General features: G+C 44.8%; 1 protein-coding gene and 1 long non-coding RNA gene across 6 annotated transcripts; both read right to left on the bottom strand.

The window, feature by feature from the left end:
• Nucleotides 1–666: 666 nt before the first annotated feature.
• Nucleotides 667–4,410, bottom strand: LOC119337755. 5 transcript variants are annotated; one of them, XR_005163606.1, is made up of 6 exons: nucleotides 3,753–4,410; nucleotides 3,607–3,681; nucleotides 2,148–2,231; nucleotides 1,793–1,913; nucleotides 1,156–1,277; nucleotides 667–1,064 (listed from the first exon to the last, which is right to left on the bottom strand). It is a non-coding gene; the product is annotated as an uncharacterized LOC119337755 (long non-coding RNA). The 5 variants fall into 5 exon arrangements; XR_005163607.1 differs by having other exon boundaries at nucleotides 2,159–2,231; nucleotides 3,571–4,410; XR_005163605.1 differs by having other exon boundaries at nucleotides 3,571–4,410.
• Nucleotides 4,411–18,717: 14,307 nt separating this feature from the next.
• LOC119338352 lies at nucleotides 18,718–20,097 on the bottom strand. Its single transcript, XM_037610653.1, has 2 exons — nucleotides 20,016–20,097; nucleotides 18,718–19,905 (listed from the first exon to the last, which is right to left on the bottom strand). Exon 2 carries the CDS (start codon nucleotides 19,899–19,901, stop codon nucleotides 18,993–18,995), a length of 909 nt encoding a protein of 302 aa, XP_037466550.1. The 5' UTR covers nucleotides 19,902–19,905; nucleotides 20,016–20,097; the 3' UTR covers nucleotides 18,718–18,992.
• Between the last annotated feature and the right edge of the window lie 6,616 nt (nucleotides 20,098–26,713).

The following is a 26,713-nucleotide window of genomic DNA, read 5'->3' on the forward strand; positions in this document are numbered from 1 at the left end:
CCGTATCTAAGACAGACAAAGATCTTCACGCGGAACCTTGCACGAACGTCGTCAAGAGGAGAGCAGCACCCGTGGTCGTCAGAGCCGTCGGGGCCAAATCATGAAGCTTTCACTCAACAGCTCACACGTGCCACCATGAGGCACCCAGGACAACCTTGATGCCCACTAGTCTCCAGATCTGAATCTGAACAGCAAGCCTGAGCCACACGTCGCTACACTCTCACTGCTCACACGACCACTGCCATGGTGCCATGGTGCTCGTAGAAGATCCAACAATGTGAACCGTCATCCAGGGCCGCTCACTACTAGGAAAAAGGCTACTAGCAGCGCAGGTAAAATGACTACTAGCAGCGCGGGTACCCGTGCTACTAGTATCGCGCTACAGCTAATAGTTAGTAGTAGCGTGAGTTAAACCCGCGCTACTACTGACTTTGTTAGTAGTAGCGTATGCCACCCGCGCTACTGCTATTACGTACACGCGCTACTACTAATGAAATAGTAGTAGTGTGGGCAAACAACCAATGCTACTAGTATCCTATATACTAGTAGCGCTCAGTTTCCTCCCCACGCTACTACTAACTTATTAGGAATTAAAATAAATAAATCAGTACACATCATTACAAATACAAGATTTATAATAAACCAGCATTAGAACACATCCAGTAAGAGCATACATAATTGACATGGACTCCTATTTCATGGTTAACTGGACACCAAAGCCAATAAATGAGCCAAAACCCCATCATTATGCATTGGTACTCACGATTGACCACTTCAAAGAACATGCAAGTATGTATGTCATTAACAATTGCAAACATAAGTTTCTTTCTACTACAGTTGTTGTATCTACTATCACACAGTTCCTCATTCTACCTGTTATCACTCCAATAATAAGAAAAATGAAAAGGAAAAATAGAGATAATCTGCCGCAATTGCACTTCGGTGTCATGGATTCAGTCTGCCGCTTCAACATCTCATTATCCTGCAGCAATGGAAATTTGCCCCAAAATTACCTTTTGCAACTCTTCAAATCTCTTCGTTGAAGCAGACAGTGAGGTCTTAACCTACAAACAAAGATTGTCCCATAAGCATTGCAGACTTCAATCATGGGAGAATATAAGAGTGTACAAGGCATATACAGAAAATGGAACCAACCTTTAAAAGTTCATCTTGTAGCCCCCTATTTTTGGCCAATTCAGTGTCATATTATGCGCATCTGTGATAACCTCGAGGTAAGATCTCTACACAAACCTTCCCACTCTGTTGCTATCTTCTACCTATGAATGAAAACAGACCTTACTTGTCAGAGAAGCAAATGTGAAAGTTTATTACAACATGTATGCTAAGTCGCTGACCCATAGAGACAACTAGACCAAATGTGAAAGTTTCCATGTTGCTGAGGAAGTATATGAGCACCTCTAGAAACATCAATTAGCATACATATACATCTCAAATCATATGTAGTATGTGTCTAGTCATCCTACGATTGCCTGAGCTCAGAACTGCATTTCTTATAAAAGCTTTAGACATGTTCAGAAAACACATGTAGGAGATGACAAGTGTACAGATCACCCATTTTTATAGGTTCAAAGACAGATAACAAAAATTAACTAGAAAGAGTTAGATGACAGTGAAGCTTAAAGCTGCAGTAAGAAACATGTATTAAACCCCACAAGGCTACAACCCCTGTCACTGCACTGTCCACACCACACAAAAGCTAAAGTCTGCAGGTTAAACTCAGATCAGGGAGAATGAAGTAATGAATTGGCAGAGATCCATCTCTTAGAATTACCTGATCATCAAGCATCTTTGAGAAATGCTTGAGAACACGGCAACGGTCTTTCTCTCCCTGTTGGAGCTGCTGCCCATATTGTTTTACTTTCTTCTTCATCAGCTTGTAGTTTATATAGTAACTGTAAACATTGAATCAGCAATGCAATGTTAAAAAATTGGTAGCCAAGGCCAAGTGTGCAATTTTTTTACACCAATTAGATGGGCACTCAATTGCAATGTTCAATTATTGCAATGTTTCTTTATCTTCTTGTTCAGTAAACATGGTAAGAAATCTAGATAAGTTTCAACAGAAGCAATTGACAGAATATTTGGAGAATTCAATGATACAGGTCAGTACAAGGTGAAAAAAAAACCTGAATCGTACCCTCTCCACTTTGGAACTTGGCCGGCCGTCAACTTTTTCCCAAACCTAACCATCTTGACTTGAATATGTTAATCTGCCAAGAAATATACAGACATGTCAGTAGCACGATCAGAGAAACGAGATTTTAGTGTAATTGCTGAGATGCAAGTGCAACAAAATGCAAGAAGCTATTAAGGCACCACTCTGCTTAGTCTATCCCAGGTGCTTTCTGCAATCATATGGCGCACACACATCAACAAGGAGGTGGTCTTGGAAAGTTCAGAGAAGTTGTGGACATTTTAAGTGGAACAAACGATAAACTCGTAAGGCGACTAAGGAATGGACGCGCAAATAAGAAATCCCCAACATGTACGCCCCTGCAAAATTATATAGCCTCTCAGTTCTTGCTATGGATTCTTCAGTCCTTTTCCACAGGCCTAACATATATAATCCATATATAACCAATCACAGAAGGATGACCAACATGTCACAGTCCCAGAAACTGCTATAAAATACAAGTAGGCGCAAACGTCTATTTTCACTTACTAATTGACGTTTCTATCAGACAATCGTGGAAGCGATCAACAACTGTTTATCTTTCTACATCAATTTGGACAGTTAACAGTAAGCAAAGATAGCATTATAATCCCAACCAACTACGTATATAACTAGAAAAAAATGATGAAAACAAGAAGATTGTCCAACCAATTGACTACAATTATTGGGGAGCTGCATGGAGAGTGCTAGATTAAAATCGGCCTTGCAATCTAGGCTCGATCGAAACTGAAACTGAAATCAGCCTTGCAATCTAGGCTCCTCCACCTTTCACAGCGGTGGAGCAAACTGAAACTGAAATCGGCCTTGCAACCTACTACAAACCCTCTACAAAATTCGTATTGAAACTTTTTTTAAAACAACCTCTACAAGGCCGTAAACCGGCATATGAAAACAATGCGCTCAGGATACTAACTTTCGGGACAGCAAACTAAAACGATGGCTGCTCTCAAACCATACATCCAAACGACGCAAATAAATACTCTATAGAAAGCTTGGAACTTGCTTTACAGATTTCATATAGAGGCAACTCGAAATTCTGAGAATAACTAACTCGTTTTCACCTAGAAGCTGGCTGTCCAGATTTGACAGTGCAGTTTTTAACTGAACGAGATTCAGTTTGCAGCCAGAGATACCCAACGCTCCAGATTTTTGCTAGAAGGCAATCAACACCTCGTAACATCATGGATGTGCTATATCCCTAACTGATTTGGCTAAGCAAAGGAACTAACATAGAGAAGGTCCGACCAGGCACCAAAACCAAATAAGTATAAGCGCTGAAATCACCAACGAATTTGCAAATTGGTTCAGGAATCCATCTCCAATTATCAGATCTAATTCTAATCTATGAGCTGCTGCCATAGATCCCTAGTTCTTACCTAGCCAGCACCATAGAGAAGAGGGCTGATACGTACCGCTGGTGCTCGCCTCAGACGAGAAGAAGCAGGAAAAGGTGCGGCGCGACCAGCGCCATGGATTCTCACAATGAACTGCAAAAATATATCCAGTGAGCTGCAAAATAATTGAAAGGAGCTGCAAACAGGGGGAGGCAGAGCCAAACATTGAACTACACCAGGGAACCGTAGTGCAGGCATGCGAAAGGGATGCGGACTGCACACACGACCAATGATGCACGCACTGCTACCTGCTGAACAACCGTGGCAGCTCCTGGAAGCTAGATCTGAGGGCAACGCGACACGCTAGTCCAGCGGCGGTGCGGAGGAGGTGGGGAGGGGGAGGCTGGTGAAGCGGCAGTGTGCTAGGAGGCAGCCAGGGTCAGAGCTGTGGGAGGTCACCGGCGATGGGTGGCCGTGGTGCGCCATACCAGGTGTTGCGGTGGTACTCCATGGCTGGGCGGCGACAGCGTCGAAGACTGGAGGGAGGATGGAGGAACTGGGGGTGGATTTGTGGTCACGGGGGGAGGGGTGCTCGCTCAGGCTCACCTGAGAGGAGGAAGGGAGCCAACTGCTCTCCTTCCTCGGGCCTACCTGGATCGAGCATCGCCATGGGTCGGAATCTCGCGCGTGAACGTGGGACGCAACGGGTGGGTCGCGGCGGCCTGAGCTAGGGCTTCGGGCGCCGAGAGAGGCAGCAGCTCTGTCCATGGCAATGGCTGCTGGTGAGGTGGGGGGCGCCGGCGGTGGGGTTGGGGGAGAGAAGGTCGTCGGCGGCGGCGATGGGGTTGGTTGGGGGAATCGCGGGGAGTGGAGGATAAACACGGGAGATTGGATAATATGCCCCTCTTTACTTGGGCAGTTGATAATTTGCCCCTCTTTACTTTCGGTTGGATGATTTACCCTGCTTTTCCTTTTCTAGTAGATAATATGCCCTTTTTAATTACTGTAATCATTTCTCAGTTTTTATCCCGATTATCACCATGAGAAATAACCCGACTGCCCTTGTGGCAAATTGCAATTATGTCCTAGTCTCCTTCCCTCTTTACGTTGGTATACACAACAGAACCAACTGATCAAGAAATCGTAGATTGATTCTATTACGTTGCATCATCATGTCCGTGCCCAGCGGACAGGCGGATGCACCGCCGGCCACCAAGCCGTCAACTCCGGCGGCCCCTGGACAGCCGGCCACCAAGCCATCAACTATGGCGACCCCTGGACAGCGAGGTTCACACCAGCAGCCGGCGAGGTGATTCCACAGAGTGCCGGACGAGGCAACTCCTGTATCCATAATATGCCCTTTTGCGGGGAAGAAGATGTAATTTCTGAGATACGAACTCAGAATTATTGTTAATTTGCTTGATGTAAACTCAGATTAAACTGTTATGCCATTTGAACCGAGCAGTCCTTTTCATGACATCGAATTCCATGTACTAAGTGGATACTTGTTGTCAGTTTAATTTTTTTATCTATGAAGTTGGTATATCCTGCCAAGTTCTACCGAAGTGCATATGTAAGGATGCATACCATCATATATAGATGCCTGACTTGTGGTTTAATTAGAAAATGCACTTCAGCGTACCCAGCCCGACAATTGGAGCATGCCCAGCTGCTAATTACTACCAACAATGTCGTTCAGGCTTGCTATTAGTAGCGTAGTAGCAACAAGCTCACACAAAAATTTGTACAGATGCATCAAGCACCGATTGATTTTTTACCTGAGCGACAACGGCTGCCGATGTGGTCTTGCTGGAGCCTCCCTTGCCGAGGAAAGTCACCAGCTTCATGGAGTACCTGCGCAGGCGGACCAGACGCCACCTACGGCAGGTAGTGGCAGCTGCAACGACGAGGATTTTCCTCGCCGAAACGAGCAACGACGGCGCCATCCGCCTATTCCGCAGCTCCAAGCTGCAGCGGAGCTACCGGGCCGCCGAGATGCAGAGGAGCTGCAGCGCCTCCGACCTGCAGGAGCCAGCCCGCGTCTCCGAGTTTAACGGCAGCCCCCCGCCGCCGAGCTGCAGCGGTATCCGCCGCCAAGATGGGGTCCAAGCTGTCCTGGTCGGCCTCCTCCAGGATCTCACTTCAGTACATGTACAGTGGGGAGAGAGAGGAACGGGAGAAAGGGGATGAACTGGGGAGATGGACTGTTCAGTGGAAGCAAAGACCAACAGTCCAACACGGGGAAGGAGACTAGGACATAATTGCAATTTGCCACAAGGGCAGTCGGGTCATTTCACATGGTGATAATTGGGATAAAAACTGATAAATGATTACAGTAATTAAAAAGGGCATATTATCTACTGGAAAAGGAAAAGCAGGGCAAATCATCCAACCGAAAATAAAGAGGGACAAATTATCAACTGCCCAAGTAAAGAGGGGCATATTATCCAATCTCCCGGATAAACACAGAGACAAAGGCAGACAAGGGGTGAGAGGCGGAGGTGGCGGCGGCAAGTAGATCACTTAGCAGTAGCATTGGGTTTATACCCCACGCTAACCCAACACTACTACTATGGCATGTCCTGGGTGCACGGTGGAGACCACTTAGTAGTAGCGTGGGGTATATAACCCGCGCTACTACTATCAACTTAGTAGCAGCGTGGTTTTATAACCCGCGCTACTACTATTGCTGGTCTCGAGAGGCACGGTGGAAATCACTTAGTAGTAGCGAGGGTTATAAACCCGCGCTACTACTATCAACTTAGTAGTAGAGGGGGTTATAAACCCGCGCTACTAGTAAGTAGCAGTAGCGAGGGGTGTAAACCTACGCTACTAGTAAGCGTCTGCCTGTAAGATTTTCCCTAGTAGTGGCTGCTTCAGCATCCATGTCTCGAGACACCATCAACTGCCCACTTCACAACACACCAACCAGAGTAGGAAGAGTAGAGACACCTCCATCCACTCCTAGCCTGACATCAGCCACTGAGTATGGGTTAACGCACCCACGGGAGGAGTCACCCACACCTATATCCCTAGCCGGTCCCAGTGGACCGGAGGGACACGACCCAGTGACAACCAAGGGGCGCCGCCGAGCATAGCCCTCTAGTTTTGGCCCAGGTGAGCTCATACGTCACCAAGTCCATAACCTTAGGCGTCGATCCGTCTGCCGACATAGCAATACCATGACCACCACCATCGCCCACTGTGCCCGGGAGGAGAGTATCCTCACCGCTCGCGGGCATCACCTGGATCGAGCCCGGTCTTACATGCCCGAAGCGACAACCCCGGCCCGCCTCGGGGCCAGATCTGGTCCACCCAAGCACGAGCCCTAGGTCAAAGCCACCTCTGTCGCGCGTACAGCCGGCCACCGCCGGCACATACCCAAAGGAAGGTCGCACCTCTATTCACAACTCGCCGTTGAATGCCAACCGCCATCACCAAAGTTGCAGCAACCGCACTGACGACCCCTACAACCGCCGAGCTCCCACCATGGTGCCAACAGACCCATAGAAGAGCAGATCCCCGACCATGGGCAGCAACCGCTGCCCGATGAAGATCCCCGCACAACCCGCAGCACGCACACGACCCTCCCAGCGATGCCCTGCGCCCCTGCACCCTGCCACAAGGCGACAACCGCCACCAGCAGATCCACCCATTGCAGGACCCACCTCGCACCGGCGGCGCACAGCCCTCACCGCCGTTTTGAGGAGTTAGAGCATCGCCAACCGCCCCCAGGCGCCTTTTTTTGCCGGGCAAACGAAAATCTCCTAGTCGCGCCCCTAGATCCTTGTTTTTCGCCGGTTTGGGCCGAAATTACTTCCGGCGAACCCAAGCCGAACCCAGCGCACCGGGGGTTCCTGGGGGCACCGACTGAAGCAAAAAGGCGTGTGGACCTACACTGTCGGTGACACGGCCGATTTTCTCGCTGTTTTTTCGCTTCCCCCCTTTTCCTCCCCACCAACACCCATCTACCCGCAACTCCCGCCATTCTCCCCAGATCCGAGCGCCATGTCGCGGAAGAAGTACGTGGCCCCTCATATAACCATCGATCCTGCCCAGCCAAAGCTGAGGAAGCCGAGGGCGCCAATGCCAAGGCTCCCGGGCTTGATGAACGCCCAGTGGGGCTTGATGAACGCCCAGTGGAAGGCCGACGTGGATCGCCGGGCGGCGGTCACCAACGATCGGTGAAACGGGCTCAACATCAAGAAGGCCAAGGACGCAGCGGGGTAGCAGGAGGAGGTGTCTCATGCGGCCATGGCGAACGAGCGCCAGCTCCTTCGCCTCAACAGGCAGGCCAGTACCCACAAGGCGCGTGGGGTAGCCAGCAGAGCGTCCCGTTGCTGGCCAACTTCTCACCGCCAGTGTGGGGGTACTCGTCCTCGCTTGACTACACCGGCGGTGACGCGCTCGGCGGCTTCAACCCCAACATCACGTTCTTGCATTGCTCTGTGCCTCCCCCTCCGTCTTCATCAACCCCGACTTGCGCATGCCCTTCGCGTTCACCGCCGGCCTCAACACCCATTAGGGCTACTCGCCGACGTACTCAAGCTCGCCCGCGCCGACTCTGCACCGTGGACCCCTACCCTTTGCCCCAAGCTTGGCGCCACAGTTCAGCAGCACCGACACCGAGATGAACGAGATCATCACAAACGGCTCAGCAGCCGCCGCTTTGTGCCCCGGGTTCCGCACGCAAGATGAAACACTGGACACCGCTGGCGAGATGGGGGACGACGATGTCGAGGGGGAGGTGGAAGAGGAGGACAAGCGGAGGACCAGCGGAGCCAGCAGCCAAAGGGAGAAGGAAGAGGCAGTCGTCCAATGCAAGGCCCGGCGAGCCTCGCGTCAAGTGGATGCCAAAGGAAGACGAGTGCCTCGCTGAAGCATGGAAGACTGTCGGCATCGATCCAATTACTGGCGCGAATCAGAATGTCGACACCTACTAGAGAAGGGTCAAGACGGCCTTCGACAAGCGCAAGATGGTCGACCCCGAGTTCGCCAACATCCACATGGATCGCGGTGAGAAGGCCATGGCCAACCATTGGGCGACCATCCAGCAAGCCTGCAACTAGTGTCATGGGATTCAGGACGAGGTCATTGCTCGCTCGGAGAGCGGCGCCAACGTCGAGCGTCAGGTATGTCCATGGCTCGCCGGCCCAGCTCTTTGCCGCGTACTTCGCCGACACTTGTTCTTTGTCTGTGTAGATGGTTCGAATGTTCGAAATGTTTTGCCATGACAACAATGACCTCGAGTTCAAGTTCCTTCACGTCTTCACCAGGTCTGAGTCGTGTGAGAAATGGACAGAGTGTTGTCTCGCTCTCGCCAAGACCAAGGACGGTGTCTGTGAAGGAAATATGCCCTAGAGGCAATAATAAAGTTGTTATTTATATTTCCTTATATCATGGTAAATGTTTATTATTCATGCTAGAATTGTATTAACCGGAAACTTAGTACATGTGTGAATACATAGACAAATAGAGTGTCACTAGTATGCCTCTACTTGACTAGCTCGTTAATCAAAGATGGTTAAGTTTCCTAGCCATGGGCAAAGAGTTGTCATTTGATGAACGAGATCACATCATTAGAGAATGATGTGATTGACTTGACCCATCCGTTAGCTTAGCACTATGATCATTTAGTTTATTGCTATTGCTTTCTTCATAACTTATACATGTTCCTATGACTATGAGATTATGCAACTCCCGAATACCGAAGGAACACTTAGTGTGCTATCAAACGTCACAACGTAACTGGGTGACTATAAAGATGCTCCACAGGTGTTTCTGATGGTGTCTATTGAGTTGGCATAGATCAAGATTAGGATTTGTCACTTGGATTGTCGGAGAGGTATCTCTGGGCCCTCTCGGTAATGCACATCACTATAAGCCTTGCAAGCAATGTGAATAATGAGTTAGTTACGGGATGATGCATTACGGAATGAGTAAAGAGACTTGCTGGTAACGAGATTGAACTAGGTATTGAGATACCGACGATCGAATCTCGGACAAGTAACATACCGATGACAAAGGGAACAACGTATGTTGTTATGCGGTTTGACCGATAAAGATCTTCATAGAGTATGTAGGAACCAATATGAGCATCCAGGTTCCGCTATTGGTTATTGATCGGAGATGAGTCTCGGTCATGTCTACATAGTTCTCAAACCCGTAGGGTCTGCACGCTTAACGTTCGATGACGATCGGTATTATGAGTTTATGTGTTTTGATGTACCGAAGGTTGTTCGGAGTCCTGGATGTGATCACGGACATGACAAGGAGTGTCGAAATGATCGATACATAAAGATCGATATATTGGAAGGCTATGTTTGGACATCAGACTGGTTCCGGGTGAGTTCGGGCATTTACTGGTGTACCGGGGGGTTACCGGAACCCCCCGGGGAGTCAATGGGCCTTATTGGGCCTTAGTGGGAGAGAGGAGGAGGCGGACAGGTGGAGGGCGTGCCCCCCAAGCCCAATCTGACTTGGGTGGGGGGCCGGCCCACCCTTTCCTTCCCTCTCTCTCCCTCTTCCTTCTTCTCCTACTCCAACTAGGGAAGGGAGAGAATCCTACTCCTATCGGGAGTAGGACTTCCCCCTTGGGCGCGCCATGAGAGGGCCGGTCCTCCCCTCCTCCACTCCTTTATATACAAGGGAGGGGGCACCCCATAGACACACAAGTTGATTGCTTAGCCGTGTGCGGTGCCCCCTCCACAGATTTCCACCTCGGTCATATCATTGTATTGCTTAGGAGAAGCCCTGCGACAGTAACTTCATCATCACCATCATCACGCCGTCGTGCTGACGAAACTCTCCCTCGACCGTAGCTGGATCTTGAGTTCGTGGGATGTCACCAAGCTGAACGTGTGCAGATCGCGGAGGTACCGTATCTTTGGTGCTAGGATCGGTCGGATCGTGAAGATGTACGACTACATCAACCGCGTTGTCATAACGCTTTCGCTTTCGGTCTACGAGGGTACATGGACAACACTCTCCCCTCTCGTTGCTATGCATCACCTAGATGGATCTTGCTTGTGCGTAGGAATTTTTTTGAAATTACTGCGTTACCCAACAGTGGCATCCGAGACAGGTCTATGCATAGATGTTATATGCACGAGTAGAACACAAAGAGTTGTTGGCGATAATAGTCATACTGCTTAGCAGCAAGTCATACTTTGATTCAACGGTATTGTTGGATGAAGCGCCTCAGACCGACATTACGCGTACGCTTACGCGAGACTGGTTCTACCGACGTGCTTCGCACACAGGTGGCTAGTGGGTGTCTGTTTCTCCAACTTTAGTTGAATCGAGTGTGACTACGCCGGGTCCTTGTTGAAGGTTAAAACAACAAACTTGACAAAAATCATTGTGGTTTTGATGCGTAGGTAAGAACGGTTCTTGCTAAGCCCGTAGCAGTCACATAAAACTTGCAACAACAAAGTAGATGACGTCTAACTTGTTTTTGCAGGGCATGTTGTGATGTGATATGGTCAAGACGTGATTATATAAATTGTTGTATGAGATGAACATGTTTTGTAACATAGTTATCGACAACTGGCAGGAGCCATATGGTTGTCGCTTTATTGTATGAAATGCAATCGCCATGTAATTGCTTTACTTTATCACTAAGCGGTAGCGATAGTCGTAGAAGCAATAGTTGGTGAGACGACAACGATGCTTCGATGGAGATCAAGGTGTCAAGCGGATGACGATGGTGATCATGACGGTGCTTTCGAGATGGAGATCAAAGGCACAAGATGATGATGGCCATATCATATCACTTATATTGATTGCATGTGATGTTTATCCTTTATGCATCTTATTTTGCTTAGTACGGCGGTAGCATTATAAGATGATCTCTCACTAAATTTCAAGGTATAAGTGTTCTCCCTGAGTATGCACCGTTGCTACAGTTTGTCGTGCCGAGACACCACGTGATGATCGGGTGTGATAAGCTCTACGTTCACATACAACGGGTGCAAGCCAGTTTTGCACACACAGAATACTCAGGTTAAACTTGATGATCCTAGCATATGCAGATATAGCCTCGGAACACTGAGACCGAAAGGTCGAGCGTGAACCATATAGTATATATGATCAACATAGTGCTGGAGTAGGATTGGTCTGATGTGGCAAGGGGGGACCAACAGGCTTGCCATTTTGCATGGTGGTAGAGAAGACTGGCGTCGGCCGCTTTTCATGGACATCTTCTTGCTTGCTGCTTGGAGCCTGTGGATGGAAAGGAACAACCAACATTTCAGGAGGATCCCGCATTCGTTTGGGACATGGTTAGCTAGATTTAAACATTTGCTGGGTTTGGTGACCCACAACTGTCCGGAGAAGGTTCATCCTTTCCTCTCTGATTTCATTGTTAGTTTGGGCAGCTAGCTTTGTATCAATCATGGCCGGGGGGGGGGGCCTAAAACCCCTTTGTAACACAAATGTAACTATTCTGTTGTGAGTAATACAAAGTCAGTGGGAGCCTCTCCCACTGTCACCAATTCCTCAAAAAAAACATAGTGATGTTCACCATTGAAAACTACTCCATCTCACGTGATGATCGGACATGGTTTAGTTGATATGGATCACGTGATCACTTAGATGATTAGAGGGATGTCTATCTAAGTGGGAGTTCTTAAGTAATATGATTAATTGAACTTTAATTTATCATGAACTTAGTACATGATAGTATTTTGCATGTCTATGTTGTTGTAGATAAATGGCCCGTGTTGTTGTTCTGTTGAATTTTAATGCGTTGCTAGAGAAAGCTAAGTTGAAAGATGATGGTAGCAATTACACGGACTGGGTCCGTAACTTGAGGATTATCCTCATTGCTGCACAGAAGAATTATGTCCTGGAAGCACCGCTAGGTGCAAGACCCGTTACAGGAGCGACGCCGGACGTTGTGAACGCCTGGCAGAGCAAAGTTGATGACTACTCGATAGTTCAGTGCGCCATGCTTTATGGCTTAGAACCGAGACTTCAACGACGTTTTGAACGTCATGGAGCATATGAGATGTTCCAGGAGTTGAAGTTAATATTTCAAGCAAATGCCCGGATTGAGAGATACGAAGTCTCCAATAAGTTCTATAGCTTCAAAATGGAGGAGAATAGTTCTGTCAGTGAGCATATGCTCATATTGTTTGGGTACCACAATCACTTGACTCAGCTGGGAGTTAATCTTCCAGTTGATAGTGTCATTGACAGAGTTCTTCAATCACTGCCACCTAGCTACAAGAGCTTCGTGATGAACTATAATATGCAAGGGATGGATAAGACGATTCTCGAGCTCTTCGCAATGCTAAAAGCTACGAAGGTAGAAATCAAGAAGGAGCATCAAGTGTTGATGGTCAACAAGACCACCAGTTTCAAGAAAAAGGATAAAAGGAAGAAGTGGAACTTCAAGAAGAACGTCAAGCAAGTTGCTACTCAAGTGAAGAAGCCCAAGTCTGGACCTAAGCCTGAGACTAAGTGCTTCTACTGCAAAGGGACTGGTCACTGGAAGCGGAACTGCCCCAAGTATTTGGCGGAGAAGAAGGATGGCAAAGTGAAAGGTGTATTTGATATACATGTTATTGATGTGTACCTTACTAATGCTCGCAGTAGCGCCTAGTTATTTGATACTGGATCTGTTGCTAATATTTGCAACTCGAAATAGGGGCTACGGATTAAGCAAAGATTAGCTAAGGAGGAGGTGACGATGCGCGTGGGAAATGGTTCCAAAGTCGATGTGATTGCTGTTAGCACGCTACCTCTACATCTACCTTCGAGATTAGTTTTAGACCTGAATAATTGTTATTTGGTGCCAGCGTTAAGCATGAACATTATATCTGGATCTTGTTTGATGTGAGACGGTTATTCATTTTAATCAGAGAATAATGGTTGTTCTATTTATATGAATAATATCTTTTATGGTCATGAACCCTTGATGAGTGGTCTATTTTTACTAAATCTTGATAGTAGTGATATACATGTTCATAGTATTGAAGCCAAAAGATATAAGTTTAATAATGATAGTGCAACTTATTTGTGGCACTGCCATTTAGGTCATATTGGTGTAAAGCGCATGAAGAAACTCCATGCTGATGGCCTTTTGGAATCACTTGATTATGAATCACTTGATGCTTGCGAACCATGCCTCATGGGCAAGATGACTAAGACTTCGTTCTCCGGAACAATGGAGCGAGCAACAGACTTGTTAGAAATAATACATACTGATGTATGCGGTCCGATGAGTGTTGATGCTCGTGGCAGGTATCGTTATTTTCTAACCTTCGCAGATGATTTGAGCAGATATGGGTATATCTACTTGATGAAACATAAGTCTGAAACATTTGAAAAGTTCAAAGAATTTCAGAGTGAAGTGGAAAATCATCGTAACAAGAAAATAAAGTTTCTACGATCTGATCGTGAAGGAGAATATTTGAGTTACGAGTTTGGTCTTCATTTGAAACAATGCGGAATAGTTTCGCAACTCACGCCACCCGGAACACCACAGCGTAATGGTGTGTCCGAACATCGTAATCGTACTTTATTAGATATGGTGCGATCTATGATGTGTCTCACTGATTTAATGCTATCATTTTGGGGTTATGCTTTAGAGACAGCTGCATTCACGTTAAATAGGGCACCATCTAAATCCATTGAGACGACACCATATGAACTGTGGTTGTGCAAGAAACCCAAGTTACCGTTTCTCAAAGTTTGGGGCTGCGATGCTTATGTGAAAAAGCTTCAACCTGATAAGCTCGAACCCAAATAGGAGAAATGTGTCTTCATAGGATACCCAAAAGAAACTGTTGGGTACACCTTCTATCACAGATCCGAAGGTAAGATATTCGTTGCTAAGAATGGATCCTTTCTAGAGAAGGAGTTTCTTTCGAAAGAAGTGAGTGGGAGGAAAGTAGAACTTGATGAGGTAATTGTACCTGCTCCCGAATTGGAAAGTAGTACATCACAGAAATCAGTTCCAGTGATTCCTACACCAGTAAGTGAGGAAGCTAATGATGATGATCATGAAACTTCTGATCAAGTTACTACCGAACCTCGTAGGTCAACCAGAGTAAGATCCGCACCAGAGTGGTACGGTAATCCTGTTCTAGAGGTCATGTTACTTGACCATGACGAACCTACAAACTATGAGGAAGCAATGATGAGCCCAGATTTCGCAAAATGGCATGAGGCCATGAAATCTGAGATGGGATCCATGTATGAGAACAAAGTGTGGACTTTGGTTGACTTGCCCGATGATCGGCAAGCCATAGAGAATAAATGGATCTTCAAGAAGAAGACTGACGCTGACGGTAATGTTACTATCTACAAAGCTCGACTTGTTGCGAAAGGTTTTCGACAAGTTCAAGGAGTTGACTACGATGAGACCTTCTCACCCGTAGCGATGCTTAAGTCCGTCTGAATCATGTTAGCAATTACCGCATTTTATGATTATGAAATTTGGCAAATGGATGTCAAAACTGCATTCCTTAATGGATATCTTAAAGAAGAGTTGTATATGATGCAACCAGAAGGTTTTGTCGATCCAAAAGGTGCTAACAAAGTATGGAAGCTCCAGCTATCCATTTATGGACTGGTGCAAGCCTCTCGGAGTTGGAATATATGCTTTGATAGTGTGATCAAAGCATATGGTTTTATACAGACTTTTGGAGAAGCCTGTATTTACAAGAAAGTGAGTGGGAGCTCTGTAGCATTTCTAATATTATATGTGGATGACATATTGTTGATCGGAAATGATACTGAATTTCTGAATAGCATAAAAGGATACTTGAATAAGAATTTTTCAATGAAAGACCTCGGTGAAGCTGCTTATATATTGGGCATCAAGATTTATAGAGATAGATCAAGACGCCTAATTGGACTTTCACAAAGCACATAGCATGATAAAGTTTTTAAGAAGTTCAAAATGGATCAAGCAAAGAAAGGGTTCTTGCGTGTATTACAAGGTGTGAAGTTGAGTCAGACTCAATGCCCGACCACTGCAGAATATAGAGAGAAAATGAAAATCATTCCCTATGCTTCAGCCATAGGTTCTATCATGTATGCAATGTTGTGTACCAGACCTGATGTGTGCCTTGCTATTAGTTTAGCAGGGAGGTACCAAAGTAATCCAGGAGTGGATCACTGGACAACGGTCAAGAACATCCTGAAGTACTTGAAAAGGACTAAGGATATGTTTCTCGTTTATGGAGGTGACAAAGAGCTCGTCGTAAACGGTTACGTTGATGCAAGCTTTGACACTGATCCGGATGACTCTAAGTCACAAACCGGATACGTATTTTTATTGAATGGTGGATCTCTCAGTTGGTGCAGTTCCAAGCAAAGCGTCGTGGCGGGATCTACGTGTGAAGCGGAGTACATAGCTGCTTCGGAAGCAGCAAATGAAGGAGTTCATATCCGATCTAGGTTTCATACCTAGTGCATCAGGTCCAACGAAATTTTTTTGTGACAATACTGGTGCAATTACCTTGGCAAAGGAATCCAGATTTCACAAGAGAACCAAACACATCAAGAGACGCTTCAATTCCATCTGCGACCAAGTCAAGGAGGGAGACATAAAGATTTGCAAGATACATATGGATCTAAATGTTGCAGACCCGTTGACTAAGCCTCTCTCACGAGCAAAACATGATCAACACCAAGACTCCATGGGTGTTAGAATCATTACAATGTAATCTAGATTATTGAATCTAGTGCAAGTGGGAGACTGAAGGAAATATGCCTAGAGGCAATAATAAAGTTGTTATTTATATTTCCTTATACCATAATAAATGTTTATTATTCATGCTAGAATTGTATTAACCGGAAACTTAGTACATGTGTGAATACATAGACAAATAGAGTGTCACTAGTATGCTTCTACTTGACTAGCTCGTTAATCAAAGATGGTTAAGTTTCCTAGCCATGGGCAAAGAGTTGTCATTTGATGAACGGGATCACATCATTAGAGAATGATGTGATTGACTTGACCCATCCGTTAGCTTAGCACTATGATCGTTTAGTATATTGCTATTGCTTTCTTCATAACTTATACATGTTCCTATGACTATGAGATTATGCAACTCCCGAATACCGAAGGAACACCTAGTGTGCTATCAAACGTCACAACGTAACTGGGTGACTATAAAGATGCTGTACATGTGTTTCCGATGGTGTCTGTTGAGTTGGCATATATCAAGATTATGATTTGTCACTCCGATTGTCAGAGAGGTATCTCTGGGCCCTCTCGGTAATGCACATTACTATAGGCCTTGCAAGCCATGTGACTAATGAGTTAGTTACAGGATGATGCATTATGGAATGAGTAAAGAGACTTGCCGGTAACGAGATTGAACTAGGTATTGAGATACCGACGATCGAATCTCGGACAAATAACATACCGATGACAAAGGGAACAATGTATGTTGTTATGCGGTTTGACCGATAAAGATCTTTGTAGAATATGTAGGAGCCAATATGAGCATCCAGGTTCCGCTATTGGTTATTGACCGGAGATGAGTCTCGGTCATGTCTACATAGTTCTCGAACCCGTAGGGTCCGCACGCTTAACGTTCGATGACGATCGGTATTATGAGTTTATGTGTTTTGATGTACCGAAGGTTGTTCGGAGTCCTGGATGTGATCACGGACATGACGAGGAGTCTCGAAATGGTCGAGACATAAAGATCGATATATTGGAATGCTATATTTGGACATCGGAATGGTTTCGGGTGAGTTCGAGCATTTACTGGAGTACCGGGGGGTTACCGGAACCCCCCAGGGAGTCAATGGGCCTTATTGGGCCTTAGTGGGAGAGAGGAGGGGGCGGCCAGGTGGAGGGCGCCCCCCCAAGCCCAATTCGAATTGGGTGGGTAGCCCCCCTTTCCTTCCCTCTCTCTCCCTCTTCCTTCTTCTCCTACTCCAACTAGGGAAGGGAGAGAATCCTACTCCCACCGGGAGTAGGACTTCCCCCTTGGGCGCGCCATGAGAGGGCCGGTCCTCCCCTCCTCCCCTACTTTATATACGGGGGAGGGCGCACCCCATAGACACACAAGTTGATTGTTTAGCCGTGTGCAGTGCCCCCCTCCACAGATTTCCACCTCGGTCATATCGTTGTAGTGCTTAGGCGAAGCCCTGCGACGGTAACTTCATCATCACCGTCATCACGCCGTCGTGCTGACAAAACTCTCCCTCGACCTCAGTTGGATCTAGAGCTCGTGGGACGTCACCGAGCTGAACGTGTGCAGATCGCGGAGGTGCCATATCTTCGGTGTTAGGATCGGTCGGATCGTGAAGACATACGACTACATCAACCGCGCTGTCATAACGCTTCCGCTTTCGGTCTACGAGGGTACGTGGACAACACTCTCCACTCTCGTTGCTACGCATCACCTAGATGGATCTTGCGTGTGCGTAGGATTTTTTTTTGAAATTACTGCGTTACCCAACAGTCTGCAACCCGGACACGCCTGTCTCGGCGGCGGCAGAAGGGCGTCCTGATGGCAACAAGAAAGCCAAGGCGGCGAGGGACTCGGCGCCCGTTGTCGAACGGCTGCAGTCGTCGATAGAATAGTGCATCGCCGATGCCAGGAGCCACACCGCCAAGAGGGAGGAGAAGTCCGAGGCGAGGTGGTCGGCATTGATGACGAAGCAGGACGTCAAGCTCGACCTTCTCAGGACCAACATCGTCGCGAAGAAGAGGAACACCGACCTGGCGTTCCTGATGGGAGCAGACATGGCGACGATGGACCAGCAGGTGAAGACGTGGTACCTGGCGGAGCGCGACCTCATCTTGAACTAGATGCCGGGACCGGCGGCGACCACTGCCACGCCAACACTGAGCACTGCAACTGCGCCCACGCCTACGCCGAGCACTGCAACTGCGCCCACAACGCCTACGCCGAGCTCTCCCACCCCTATGGTAGAGTAGCCTGCCATTTGAATTCCATGTCTATGGTTCCTGCCCTTTTGATCGCCCGACTTTGGCTATGTTCAATCGCCGACCTTTGGCATGATCGCCGAACATGTGTCTTTTTGGTAGCGAAAAAGAGAACTTTGAATTTTTGTGCGTTTGGGGCCGAAACCTGGGAGCGCGGCTGGAAACGTGTGCCTCCCAAGCCGAATAAAACGCCGGCGCAAACGCACAAAGGCCTTCCCTGGGTACGATGGGGGGCCAAACTGCCGGAGATACTCGAGTGTTTTGAGGAGTACACACAATCACGGCTATATATTGCAATACGATAAATTCAGGGCGAACCATACAGTCCATGTCACACGCACGAACACAAACTTATTCCCAAATTTATTAACCGATATAGCGGCTAGCATAGAGTAGCAGGTCGAGAGACGATAGATGAATCAACCGATGCTGCGTCCCGCTCTGATCTTCTTTCGGTTCAGTCGCTGCTTGCGCTGCTGCTCGGGTTGGCGAAGACGTCGTCGAGAACATCTTGGTCGACGATGAAATCCTCTGGACCAGGTCAGTGTTGGTCGACATCAGGATCAGTGTTGCCAACGGCAAAGGCCTCAACGTCGTTGGTCACCGGGTAAGCGCACAAGTAGTAAGCAGCAGGATGGACAGTGGGCAGCGCCACTGCTCCTGCAGGCCCTGCCGGAGGAGGCGGAGATGCTATAGTTTCAGCAGCAGAGTTTTCACCTGCGAAGTCAGTGCCGCTGTTCCTGTCCAGGAAGAACACGCGCTCGGTAGTCGCGTGGTTGATGGGTGGGAGAATCATCAGCCCCTCCGCCATCGCTGCGGCTCCTATCGGCGCCGAGGGGAACGGAAATGGAACCGGCACGTAGCGAAAGTCCGACGGCGGCGGGATAGGAAGCGCACGAGGACGAATTCTCCGCACCCCATGCACCGGCCGTGGAGGATTCGGGTCCGGCATGTGGCGCTTCCTGGTGATGAGCCTTGCCCTCGCCGCCGTCACCGGAACCGTTGTCGGGATAGCAGCACGGCCGGCCAGCCGCGCCTCCCGTTGGTGCTCGAGGAGCACGGTGGCGAGGAAGTCGTACGACTCGGTGAAGGCGATGGCCTCGGCGATGTCCGATTCCAGTATGATGCGGCGGTGGTGGGATTGGGCGCACGCCCAGGCGCGCACGGCGAGCTCCTGCACGAAGAGCTCGCAGAGCTTGGCCAGGTACGCCGGCGTGTCGGCGGCGATCATCATGCCGTCCTCCTCGGCGCGGATGAGCCTCTTGAGGCGGGCCATGGGCAGTATGCGGTCGTTGAAGTCCACCGTCGCCTCCATCTCCTCCTGCCGCTCCCTCCAGAACCCGTCCACCGCCCGCTGCTGCGGCGCCGGCAGCGCTGGCCTCGGCCCCGTGCGCACCTCCACGCGCCCCTCCCCCGCTCCCGTTCCTTCGTTCCCTTGCTCGGTCCCCATCACCCTGCGTTTTGTGTTTGCATGCACGCACGTACCATCGAATCGATCAGTTAATGCTCAATCTTAGGAGTATCTGTAAGAAGAACCAAGCTAAGCAGATACTAGATGTGTTACCTTGGCAAAACCGCAAGCTCGGTCCCTATATTATGTATAGACTTGGAAGCCAGAGGTGGGTTGCGATGAGTGGGAAGATGGACACGAGGAGGGTGGCCTTTATATAGGACCCAGGGGATGCCATGCCAGTATGAACTCCCGTGTTGCTTCAGCCTTAGCAGCACGTATCTGTCCATTGCTTTGCTGAAACAGCTTTTGTCCCCACGCGCGCTTGAGCCAAGCACACAAACGGCCCTCGTGTTAATTAAAATCTTAAAAAGGTCTGGATGCGTGCCACCCTAATTCACGCAAGACTGGTTGCACCTACACCTGGTCCTGGTGCTCACCGTCTCTGCAGCGTTCTTCCCTTGCTTCTCCGGCCATGCATGCACGCATGCATGCTTATCTATGGACCGTAGAGTGCCTCTCAACGTGTACTGCACAGCAGCCTTCAGGGTGCGAGGGGCGTGTGTGTGAGCCGTCTGGGCCAGAAACGACGCCGGGAAGAGATGGCTGCATACATACATACAGGATACAGCTTTCCATTTTGGATGCTTTCCGCTGCATACAGCCGTTCACTCGCGCTTTCTGTTTGTGTATTTTTCCGTGATGCTCAAGGATGGATGTTTCATCCTAAGATAAACTCAAGGATGGATGTATGTGTCCGTGGTTTGCTAGCCACTATTTTGAGAAGGTACGCATGCAAGGGGTTTGATCCATGCGCTCTGTGATCAGTTTCTATCTCATAAGCACCAGCTGGCTTTCTGTTTAGCCCTTTATATGTGGAGACAAATCCAACTTTGGCGCCCTCTCAAGAGTGACAAACCTATCATTTGGAATTTTCTATATAGTGAATGTTCACAAGTTAGCTAAAAAGTGAGTAATGCCCTTTGCTAGTATTTTTGTGGTAAAATGCTACAATCCGGGGGATGCTAGTATGTATTAAAGTGAAAAATTGAGCGGTGCCGATACCTACCGGCACCTGCCTAGCGAGTCAGCTAGCGACACCTTGCACCGTATATTGACATATGTATTGTATAAAAAACTTTTCTTTACTTATAAGATATTGGTATTTCAGGAGCTACCCCATCACTGGATTTTACACGCAGAACTAAGAGCAATGTGCCAGACCCAATCTCTCTCTTCTCCCATGCAATAAATTCAGCCTTTTATTTAACTTTAGCTAGTTTAAAACATCCATATCTTTTAGGTCATATATCCATTTTTGAAACATTTTTTATATTTGAACTCCTTGTTCCATAACCTTTAAAATGAGACCAGTTTTGGATGTTTCTTAACAACATTTAAATTTGAACGTACATTTCACATTTCAAAATAATCAGTTTCACAATGCTAAATTACAATTTCACTTTATGTAGTTACTATTTCACAATTCAGAACCTACATATTACTTTTCACTGGCTTGTTTTACAAAAAATAACATCTATTTCAAATGCACATTTCTCAAATAACCCATTTCACTTTTTATAATAAAACTATTTCACATTTCCAAATAATCAGTTTCACATTAACACACTATAATTTGGCTTATGTGGTTACTATTTTACTTAGAACCTACATTTCACAATTCAAAACATATATTTCACTTTTCACTGTCTTGTTTCACATTAATCACATCTATTTCAATTTCACATTTTTGAAGTAACATATTTCACTCTTCTGAAAAAGATGGTTACACATTTCCAAATAATCCGTTTCACAAGTTTACATTCTATATTTCACTTTTCACTAGGTAGCTTCACAAAATACATCTATTTCAATGCACATTTCTAAAATAAACTATTTCACTCTTTTGAAATAAATTGTTTCACATTTTCAAATAAACAAATTCACAAAGATGCATTGTAATTTCATTTTCTCTGATTGCTATTCAGAATTGAGAACCTACATTTCACTTTTCACTGGGTTATTTCACAAAAAAATACATCTTTTTCAATTGCACATTTTCCAAATAACATGTTTCACTCTTTTGAAATAAACTGTTTCACATTTCTAAATAATTTGTTTCACAATTTGTCATCTTAGTTTCATATTTGGGTTAATATATATAGGTTTCTAATGAAATAAGTTGGTATCACATATTTCTGTTGAAAAAGATTTTTGCATATTTTTCTAGTGAAATGGGTTTGTTTCACATATAAAATGTGAAATGTTGAAATTTAAAATTGTTCAAAATGTATCAAAGATTGGTCTAGTTCTAAAGGTCTTGGAGCCAGGGTTCAAATATATAAATTATTTCGAAAACTAACTTATAGTTGAACTGCTAAAATCAATTTAATATAGCCTATGTGAAATAAAAGGGTGGGTTTATGCATGAGAGAAGAGAGAGAGTGAACTGTCACGTGCTGCCATCAATGCTTTTCCTACCATATCAAGGACATGGTGGGGGCCAATAGTTGTATTAGGTATGATATTCAATTTGTATGGCAAAAAAGGGGCGAATATTAGATGTCTACAACCCGAATCTTAAAGCAACTAATGGATGGTGAGGTTGTTACCGATAGGTAACGTTAACGTTCAAAGTGACTTTCTACAGTGTGTAAATGTCCATTGTTTTGCTGAAACAACTTTTGTCTCTAGGCGCGCTCAAGCCAAGCGGACAAGCAGTCTCGTGTTAAAAACTTAAAAAGGGCTCGATGCATGCCACTCCAATCCACGCAAAGACTGGATGCACGTACACCTAGTACTCGTCGTCTCTGCAATGTTTCCCTTGCTAAACCTCTTCGGCCATGCACGACAGCCTTGGGGGTGTGAGGGGCGCGTGAACAGTCTGGTGTCTGGACCAGAAACGATGCCAGGAAGAGATAGCTGCATCTGCATCCGCATGCAGCTTTCCATTTTGGATGCTTTCCCCTGCTGCATGCCGCTCACTCGTGCTTTCTGTTGTGTGCTTCTCTCGTGATGCAAAGCGTTTCAAGGATGGCTGCTTTATTCTCAAGATAAACTCAAGGATGGATGTAAGTGTATGTACGTGGTTTGCTAGCCACTATTTTAAGAATGGACGCGTGCGTGGGGGTCTGATTGATGTGTTCAGTGTCATCAATTTCTATCTCATGAGCACTAGCTGGCTTTCTGTTTAGCCCTTTATACATAGAGACAAATCTAGCTTTGGCGCCTCTCAAAAGTGACATTAGTACAGTACAACCCTATCATTTCAAGTTTGCCATATAGTGAATGTTCACAAGTTAACTAAAAAGTGAATAATGCCCTTTGCTAGTATTTTTTTTAGTTCACTTTAGCTACTTGTAAGTTGCCTGAATTTTTAATTTGGCTCAATCGATTTATTGGCCATTGATTTTGCTCTGATATTTGTGCTGCATTTTTTCCTGGCTTGTGCTGTTTGTTGGGCCGGACTTTTTTTGACTGACCCCATATTTGGGCCAGTCGATTTTCAAATGGGCCGAAGCCCACTAACTGGGTCAAAAACATAAGTTTATTTCTTGTGTCGTTTGTTGTGGGATTGGGTTGTCTCAAAAAAATTGTGGCCTTGTGATCTCAATTTTTCTTTGTGCTGGGCTTAATTTTCCTGGTTTGTGTTGTTCATTTTTTCTTCTGTTTTTGCTTATTTTTTGTTTTTCTTTGTTAGTTATTTTTCTTTTCTTCTGTGGCTATTTTTTAAGTTGGGTGAGCGTAAATGTATACACATAAATACTATGCAATATTTGCAAAAATTACACTACTATTATTTGCATACTACAAAAAGTGCAATTTTAGAGCAAAATTGTGTGCAAGTTTTTTTAAAAAAATTCCTTATCTTTCTACTTTCAAGGGCACGTATTGCTACTAATTAATTGTTTCTTATCTTAATTTTTTTAATTGTTATTTCCTTTCCTTTCTTCTTCGAGGGTAAAACCAGTGCCACTAATTCATTCCTTCTTGGGAATTATTTTTGCAAAAACTCCACTATTATATATTTATTCTTGCATATTTTTGCAAACAACATTTTTTAATATTATGTGCAATTTTTTAGTTTATATTTATTATTTTCTCCTTTTTTGATGTGTAATACTAATGCCACTTATTTATTCTTTATTAAAAAACTTCATTATTTTGATTTTGCCTTAGTTTTGTTTTATATTTATTTCTTTTTAAAGGTTAATACCAATTTCACTAATTCATTCTTCTTTAGAAGACGTTATTATTATGATTTTGTTTTAATTTTGTGTTTTTATTAAAGAGTAATAGCAAAACCACTAATTCATGCATTATTGAAAATTTTAGTATTTTGACATCTTTTATTTCCTTTCTTTTGAATGAATATACTCATGCCAAAATTTTGTTTCTTCTTAGGAAACTTCCGTTTTATTTTGATAATCCGCTATTATATTCTTGTTGCACATTATAAAAATGTGGAATTTCTGCATAAACTGTTTACGAATTTTGTTATATTTTGTTTTATTATTTTTCATTTTATTATTTAATAATGGGTAAAGTAATGACACTAAATTACTTTTTGTAGGAAAACTTCATTATGTTGATTTTGTTTAAGTTTTATTTCATTTCCTTTCTTCTTTAGTGGTAATACCAATGTCACTAATTCTTTCCTTCTTAGGAATACATTTTTAGCGAAATTTCACTATTATATGCTTATTCTTGCATATTATAAAAAGCGCATCTTGTGTGCAAGCTGCGTGCAAATGTTGTCTCTTTTTTTTGCTTTTCTTCCTTCTTAAAGGATAATTTTGATGCCACTAATTCATTCTTCCTTACCAAACTTTACTAATTTGATTTAGTTTTAGCACTAATTTTCATTATTTTCTTGAACAATAATACCAATGCCACTAATTCATTCCTTCTTAGGAAACTTCTATTTTGCAAAAATTCAACAATTATATGCTTATTCATTCATATTATAAAAAAGCGCAAATTCTGCATAAATTATCTATAAATTTTGTCATTATATTGTTTCATCTTAAAGGGTAATTCCATCGCGAGTAATTCATTCTTTTGTAGAAAACTTCATTTTTTTGATTTGGAGAAGTAGAGATGCCATGGATCAAATACCAATGCCATTAATTCATTCTTTCCTTAAAAAGTTTCATTTCTTGCAAAAAATACTATCATATGTTTATTCTTTCATATTAAACTAAAGCACAATTCAACTATAAATTGTGTGCAAATTTTGTCATTATTTTATTTTAGTTTTTATTTCATTTTCTTTTCTTCTTTAAGGGTAAGACGAATGCCACTAATTTATTCTCCCATAAAAAATTGTTTATTTTAATTTTGTTATATTTTTATTTTGTTTCTTCTAAAAGGGCAGTGCCAATTTCACTAATTTATTATTCCTTAGAAAATTAAATCATTTGATTATGATTTTGATTTTGTCTTAGTTTTCTATTTTTTTCTCTAAAAGGGTAATACCAATGTCACTATTTCATTCTTCCTTACAAAATTTTATTATTTTGATCTTGTTTCTGTTTTGATATCATTTTCTTTATTCTTAAAGGGTAATACAAATCCCACTAATTCATTTTCCCTTGGAAAATTCTTTACTTTGGTCTTGTTTTAGCTTTTATTTCATTTCGTTTGTTTTTAAGGGTAATGGGAATGTCATTCATTCATTCCTATGACTTTTTTTTGCATAAATTCCACTATTATATGCTTCCACTTGCATGTTATTAAAAAACATAATTTCTATGTAACCTGTGTGCAAATTTTGTTATTCATTTTTATTTTATTTCATTTTGTTTTTTCTTAAAGGATAACACCAATGTCACTAATTTATATTTTCTTAGAAAACTTCACTATGTTGATTTTGTTTTAGTTTTCATTTTTTCTACCTTTTTCTTTATAAATGTCATTAATTCATTTACCTTAGATTTGTTTTGCGATTATTCCACTATTGCTTCTCAGAAAACTTTTTTTAATTCCTATTTTAGAGGTTGTGGCCATGGGTGTCGCCGGTGCTGCTCCCCTTTGACGATTTGGCCTAGATACGTGGTTGCTGGTGGGAGAGTAAACTATTTGGGCTGCAGTGTTTTCATTGTGTACGTGGATCCTCCCGTTCCAAACATGCACTGTATGCATGTTTTATGCATGTCGTATACCAATAGGTATTCTACATGCATGCCATATTCAGCACGAATCCGAGTAATCTAGACCTGTTGCTATTACATGCGTTCTCTCTACTAGCGTGAACCTACACGCAGTGACGATTCCACTATGGAGGCTTCAATAGGCTTAAGCCTACCTTCTAGAATCCTATTTAAGCTCAACATACTACTTGACAAGTATGTTCTGATGCCTTACATGCAACAATCGCAATGCATTTTCTAATTAGATTAGGAACTTCATGTTTTAAGCCTACCCTTCAATGTCATGCTAGATTCGCCACTGCCTACACGTGCACATTTAGGTCACTCCTTTGATTCGTGAAGTGGAGCAAAAGAAAAGCTTCTAGGAAGGATAGCTAGGCTAGCAAGCATGCACGGAGACACAGCCTATGGATGAAGGTGGTGTGTGCAGTGGAGCAGGATGGATGAGTGGCATGGTGTGTGCAGCGCAGCAGGATGGATGAGTGGCATGTCATCGGCCGACGTTTCAGTGTGGTGTGTGCAGTTCAGCAGGACGGTGGCGTAGGAGCGGTCGGCCTTCCCTTTTTTCCTTATTGTGCCTGCGCTTCACCCTAAAAAAATTGACTGACTCAAATATAATTTTCAGTCAACTAACACCTAGCCGCTCCCCTTTTAGTTAAA

This window comes from Triticum dicoccoides, chromosome 7B, assembly GCF_002162155.2.
Source record: "Triticum dicoccoides isolate Atlit2015 ecotype Zavitan chromosome 7B, WEW_v2.0, whole genome shotgun sequence".
Classification (NCBI taxonomy): Eukaryota; Viridiplantae; Streptophyta; class Magnoliopsida; order Poales; family Poaceae; genus Triticum; species Triticum dicoccoides.